We start from the raw sequence: 6,921 nt of genomic DNA, 5'->3' as shown, positions 1-6,921 counted from the left end.
GTTCTCTTACACAAACACATCGTCGCATCAAGCTATTTAGCGTCAACTCAGTAATACTGAGACCCTATTCACATTTCCTCTGTTCTTCCGCAAATGCCTTTTCTATCCATTTATATAAAAAGAAAGAGAATCCAATCAAGATTCCTCTGTTACATTTAAATTGCTGCATCTCTTTAATTTCTCTTAACAGTACAGGCTATAACAGTCCCCCTACTTTTATTTATTCATGACACTGTATCCCTGCACTTTTAGAGAGCAGAGGCAGCTTGCTGGGTGAACTTTTCCTTTTTAATGATGTTTACAATTACCTTCTTCCACCAAGGCCTTCGGTGGCCCTAAATGCCATTTTTATTTGATATTGATATTTCTATGTATAAACTACTGAGACCTTTCTGCTTCCACAAAACATGTTGGTTAGAATTCAAAGCTACATGTATCCAGTGTCCATTGCCACATGAAGGTCCCTGTTTCTGTGACTGTGCTCATTTGTACCCTTTCCACAAGCCATATTCATATTACTTACAAATAAATACATTTGCCCATAATGGCCATCACGAGTAGGATGCTGGCTGGGGTGAGATGCCATGCCGTCCTGACCAGTGTGGGCGTATCTCAAGGGGCAAAAGGGTAGAACTGGATTGGTTTGATAGAAGAGCGTTAACTCGGTTCTTAGGCTTTTGTAGGGGCTTCATTGTAAGTAAAACAAAGCTCACAAGTAGAGCGCGCTTCCCCACACAGGACAGTTTGTGATGGAGCACCACACCCTCCCGGACGCCAGGTCTTTCATATCAACTCCAGACCACCTGGGAGGAATTGAATTTGACCTGCAGCTTCTCTGGAGTGCTCAGACCTTTGATTCCCCATATCAACTGTGGAGAGCCACGAGCTCCTATAACAGGTAAATATAGTGAGGGAGGCTGCCAGAAGTAATCTGAGAGTTTCAGGAGTTTGGGAAATGAAGTTTTTCTCTGAAGGCTGCGTTTCTATTCTGAAAAGTGGATAGAGACGTCCCTCCAGCAAATAGAGAAACAAATCTAGCTCTATCAACTTCTTGTATATAAATAGGAAATGTCACTTCATTTCCACTGCTATCCCGCTGGGGACTTAGTCACAGAGCATACCGCCTACCAGGGAAGCTGGGAAAGGCATCCAGCTAAAGCCTGGAAAGAATGGAGATACCTCATTTCAATTACTGCAACCAGCGCACAGTGTAGCATCTCTCAGTATTACGTCCGGGTCACCTGGATGGTCCAGTGTCTTATAAATAAATAACAAATTTATTCATCTCCCGTGCCCAGTATAGAGGCAGAATAGGAACTACTCAACACAGTAAAATATCCCATTTTTAAAATAGAAAGGTGGAAAAAAGAATTTAAAACTACCATAAAAAGGATAAGGGGCAACCAAAAAACTCCATCATAAATATCCTCTCCATTTTAGAGCTATATTTAGCATTACAATCTTGTTCCACTGTGCAGCTCAGAAGTGGCAGGTTGTCATAAGCATCATTTTCAAGGGCTGAGCACAGTGGCTCACACCTGGTAAACCTAGCACTTTGGCAGGCCAAGGCAGAATTGCTTGAGGCCAGTTTGAGCAAGAGTGAGACCCTGTCTCTATAAAAAGTAGAAAAAAAAAAATCTGGATGTGGTGGTATAGGAGGCTGAGGTAGGAGGATCACTGGAGCTCAAGAATTTGAAGCTGCAGTGAGCTATGATCACACCCCTACATTCCAGCCTGGGCAACAGAGCAAGACCCTGTCTCATGAAAAAAAAATCATTTTCAAAAATATTTTCTTAATTATAAATTTTTGATCTTTAAGGACTTCTAGAACCTCATGAGACTATTCACGTAGTTGGTCTCGATTCATAGGCAGAGAAACTACGCTGCTCGGGGACCTCCTCACTGTTGCCTGAATGAAGGCTGCCCTCTTCTATAGCACATGAGGCCCGGTCCTCCCCTCCAGCTTCATCTCCACCCCAGCCTTCTAACTGCTTTAAATGTCTGGCCAATGCCTAGACCCACCAGCCCATCCATATCTCCAGGCCTTTGCAGTTCCCTTCACCCTTACTGCTCCTGCAGAACTGCCTCCTCTGAGACCCAGCTCCAACACTGACCCCTGTGACAGCCCCCCGACTCCGCACGCAGTCTGGCAGCTCCCTCCTGATTCCCGTGCACAGCTCATTAGCCCGTGGTGGTCTCCGTGCTGCTTCCACGTTTCCTTAGATGGTGAACTTCCCCAGGGTCCAAGTTGTTTTCATCGTTAAGTCCCTAGAACTACAGGTTTTAGTGTATGATACATCCTAACCAAGCAGCCCCAAGAAGCCTACTTTTGAGGCAAGGAGATAAAAGAGATAAATGGAAAAAAGAAGAGCCCCACCAAGCATTCTGTGCTAAGGACCTCGAGAGAGACACAGCGCATCCAAGGGGAGCAGCCCGGGAGAGGCTGGGTGTGGGGCAGGGCCTCCTGGGGGAGGGCAGACCACTCGTGCTCCACGTTGACATGTGGATGCTGTGGAGGTCTTAGAAAGGAGGTGAGAACTGCAGGATTAAAGACCTACTCACAGGCCCACGTGTGGCATATTTGTAGGGATCGTGAGGAAGTTGATCTAAGTAGCAACTAGAGCTGGCGAAAACAGGACTGAAGGCTTGGGAAACCGTGCAGTTTGCCCTACACGCATTTGTTCAAAGCTACTTATCAAATGCTTACTGTGTGTCAGAGGAGTTCTGGGCGCTTTGAATATATCAGTAAACAAAAATCCCTGAACACAGAACTTACCAGAAAGTAAGGAAACTCAAAACCGAAGGCACAGTCAGTAAGGCAGGTAACATGTCTGAGGGTGGCCAGTCGACAGAAAAGTAAAAGATGCTTTACTTTCTAGAGGAGGGTGTGGAAAGCCAGGAGGGGGAGGACATTGTGATTTAATTAGCATGTTCCCAGGAGACCTAATCTGCGCACTACTGGAGGAAGGCGAGGGAGTTTGCTGTGCACGCACACAGTGCGCGTGCATGGGACTGAGGAGGCCTGTGCACGGGGGCAAGGTGTACGGGGACTCCAGCCTTCAGTCCCCGTGCAACAGGAGCGCCTGCCGGGATTGTCCACTCAATCTGGGTGGGTCTAGATCGTTCTGCCTAATTCAATATTTCTGTTAATATAGTGCTACTATCCACATTACCTGTGTCAATTTTCATGTTTAAATACGGTGTACAGCATCTCATGTCTTGCTGATCCAGAGTTTGGAAGAAGCTAAGGATCAAACAGGAAAGCCAGAGGCATACACACGTTCAGAGTGCAAAGGATCTTCAGCACACAGGCTCTGGAAGTTTGCATGGTTTATCCAAAATCGTACAATAGTAGCAGAGGCAGAGCCAAGCCAGAGTTAGACGATCTCCCAGTTAAGCTGACCCCAGATGTGACATATAAGTTATTTGTTTAATTTTTACCAAATCTTTGCCATCATTTTACTAATAAATAATAAGCACCAAAAAATAGTCAAATTAAAAATAGATTTGTGAGAACGGTTCACTGTCCCCAGTCGTAATGAAGATTCACACTCCTGGGCTCTTCATTCAGTGGCTGGCAGCCTCCCAAGGTCCCTGACGAACCTTCCTGAAGTTGCTGGACACTGGCTGCCTTCCGGGAACCTGTGGGGCTGGGCTGCTGCCCAGTGATAAGTGCGGGAAGTGAAGTAGGGAAGGGGTGCCCACCCTCCATGCTCAGGATGTCATGACCCAGAGGATCCCATGCCCCGAGTAAACAAGTAATTCCCAGTGAGTAGTCTCTGTCCTCAATTTTATAAAGGGATGAGGCTGTAGCCTTTGAGAGAGGAACCTCAAAATTGAGTGCTAGTGAAATGGTGGTGGGACATTCTGCAGGGCACTGCTTCCATCTGCCCTGGAGTGGCGTCCTCTCTTCCCCAACACACTTGCTACCTTGCAGCACCTGACATTGTGACATCTTGATAAATAAAAGCTTCTCCTGCCTTTGGGGATGTGTTGAACAGGGTGTCCGTCAACAGGAAACACTAGATAGCAGTTGTCAGTCACGGCCCATAAAATCTAAACGATTTTAGATTTTAGATACGGCCAGTTCTGCTTTGTAATAGCCTGAGCTTTTCAGGTTTTTATAAACGGTATGCCTTTCTCAGCTTTCTTCGTGAAAAGGACTTGACTGATGAAAGTAGCTCTATTTAACACCTCTGGATAATACTCCGAAAGTTAGAATCATCATACGTGAGTTCCTGAAAATGGTGTTTACAGACTTGAAAAGCACTTGGAAGCTGGGCACAAATACCATCTGGAAACTGTGTTAGTAAAGCCTGTGTCTTTCTGGGTAAGCAGACAGGCCACCAGTTGCTCCCCATGACCAGTGTGCTCTGCATGTCCCCAGGAAAGACTACTCCGGGGAGTACACCATCTACCTGATCCCCTGCACTGTGCAGCCCACGCAGCCCTGGCTGGACCCGGGAGAGAAGCCTCTGGCCTGCACCGCGCACGCCGCAGAAAGGTAGGAAGGCACAGTCCTCGTTACTCGTGGGTTTCTTATCTGTGAATTCTCCTCCACTGATGTTGATTTCAAGCCCCCAAATCAATACTTCTGATACCAACACAGTCATTTGCTGATATGCCCTAAGTGCGGAGAGCCTGCAGTGCCCTGATGACAACATCCTCGGTTGAGGGACAGTGAGGCCACCTGGCTTTTTGCTTCAGCTCTGGTGCTGCAAACCAGCATTCTTTGTGTGCTTTATTTAATGCTGTATTTTTTGCATTTTTGTACTTTCCATTCATAATTTCTCTGTTTAAAATGGCTCCCAAGCATAGTGCTGGGAGCTTCTCAGTATTCCTAGAAATTCCTAGAAGGCTGTGACGTGTCTGACAGAGTGTTAGATGACTGTGAGTTCCCTGTGAGTGAATCAACAGTCTGTGCTGAGCAAGGGGGTCTTTAAAGGGAAACACACGTAAAGCAGGGTGACTAGTGATTGGCTGATGGAGATGTTGTGACCAGACACTCGTAGGAACCTGACCCTGTGTTTGTCCCCAGGGCAGTGGTTTAGGGTCGGCCTCTTCAGTGTTGGTGGAAACTTTATAGAGCATAACAGCTTCAAATAATGAGAATCCGCCCCCTGTCAGCCCGAGCCTGTCTGCACCGTGCCCGTGTGGAGTTTATTCAGCTTTTGTCACTGTTTTGCTGTGGCCAAGGCATTGAGATTGTAACACTGGCACAGGAGTTCTTGGGCAGTGTAAAGTCAAGGGTCACCTTGGTAGGAACTGAGCAGAGTGCATGGAAAACATTTCTTAGAGAAGAAGCTAAAGATGGAATCTGACATTAAGAAAAGACTATTTAAAATGTGACTTTTAAATAAAAAGACTGAGTATCGGTCATTGGATTTGGCAACACTGAGGTCACTGATGACCTTGGCCAAGGGCAGATTCAGGGGGCTGAAGGACACAAGCCTGAACGGAGTGAGTCTGAGAGAGAGAGATGAAAAAGTAACAAGAATGGGGACAAACTTGCTTCAGGAGTTTTTTTGTAAAGAACATCAGGGAAAGGGGCAGTAACTGGAAACAGAGGAGGGTCAAATGAAAAGGTTTTATTTGCATGTGTTTTAGTGTGGGAAATATTGCAGGATGTTTGTGCTGGTGGGAATGATCCAACAGAGGATGTTTGATGATGCAGGGGACAGTGGGATTCTTTGCAGAGTAAGTCCTTAAAAAGAGCAAGGGGACAGATGCATGGCCTGGGGGAGGGGATGGCCCAGGTAGAGACACAGCCTTGGTCCCCTGGGGGACGGGAAAGTGGGCAGCCTATGGACGCAGGTGGAGGGAGACTTAGACTGGGAGAGTCGGATGGCACAGTAGATGCCTGGCTGAATCCGTTCCCCTGAGCCCTGAGAAGCCATGCATTTGCTGGAAGTGAGGAAAATTGAAGTTTGAGGAGAGAGAAGGAAGTGAAACAGTCATTCCAGAGAGTGGAAAAGGAAATCTCCTTGAGGGTTATATAATAGCTAGCACCAGATGGGGCAATGCCAAAGGCCCAGCTGCATTGTTTTCAAATTGTCACATTGTTGACATAAATTAACTGTACATATAGTGTGCATTAAAGTATACAACTTGATACTTTTTTACAAATACACGCTGTGAGGCATCACCTCGGCTGAGATAGTGAGCGACCCATTTCCAAATTGTTTCCTCACACCCCTTTGCAGTTCTCCCTCCTACCCAGCCCTTTGCTTTCTCCAGGGATCCACAATTTGCTTCTGGTCATTACAGAGGAGTTTGCATTTTCTAGAATGTTCTAGAAGAAGCATCATACAGTATATGACCCTCTTTTTCTGGCTTATGTCACTGGCATGATTACTTTGATTCATCAGTTTGTTCCTGTTCCTGCTGAAGTGTGCCGTGTGGCATGGATGTCCCATAGTTTACCAGTTCATCAGTGGATGGACATTTGCAGGGTTTCCAATTTTGAACTATGATAAAGTTGCTCTGAATGTGCATGTACAAGCCTGATACGGGCATAAGTTTTCCCTTTCCTTGTGTAAATACCTTTGAATGGGAATGGCTGGATGATGTGATAGATGTGTATTCCACTTTTTAAGAAGTTGCCAAACGGTTTTCCAAAGTGTCATTCTGTGTGGACATTCCCACCAGGAGTGTGCAGGCCTCCCAGCACGCTGCATCTGCTAACAGCGGCCGCGAGCTCCTGTTGTGCTGCAAGAGTTAGAGGATAGGAGCCAAAGCAGGTGGCAGGGAGGTGAGATTTGGGGCAGCAGCAGGGACTGTGCAGAGTCGCTGGCTGTGGGAGAACGAGAGCCAGCTCTTGGAGGTGAGGAAGCCGAGGAACTGAGGTGCTGGGAGGGTATCCAGGCAGACGCAGGAACCACCAAGGGGCAGTGCATGGGGCATCCAGACAGACATGGGAGA

The 6,921-nt window shown here is 46.8% G+C and overlaps 1 protein-coding gene across 1 annotated transcript in view; it reads left to right on the top strand.

Moving 5' to 3' along the window:
* The window catches only part of FRAS1 (Fraser extracellular matrix complex subunit 1), a 430,037-nt gene that overhangs the window by 408,851 nt on the left and 14,265 nt on the right, over positions 1-6,921 (top strand). The window contains exons 69-70 of the mRNA XM_012805310.2: positions 739-898; positions 4,388-4,504. Coding sequence (XP_012660764.1) covers positions 739-898; positions 4,388-4,504 — 277 coding nt within the window. The remainder of the gene's footprint in view (positions 1-738; positions 899-4,387; positions 4,505-6,921) is intronic.

This window comes from Otolemur garnettii, unplaced genomic scaffold, assembly GCF_000181295.1.
Source record: "Otolemur garnettii isolate 467f Iridium unplaced genomic scaffold, OtoGar3 scaffold00039, whole genome shotgun sequence".
NCBI lineage: Eukaryota > Metazoa > Chordata > Mammalia > Primates > Galagidae > Otolemur > Otolemur garnettii.
The sequence above is the reverse complement of the archived record's forward strand: the minus strand, read 5'-3'. Positions and strand labels throughout refer to the sequence as shown.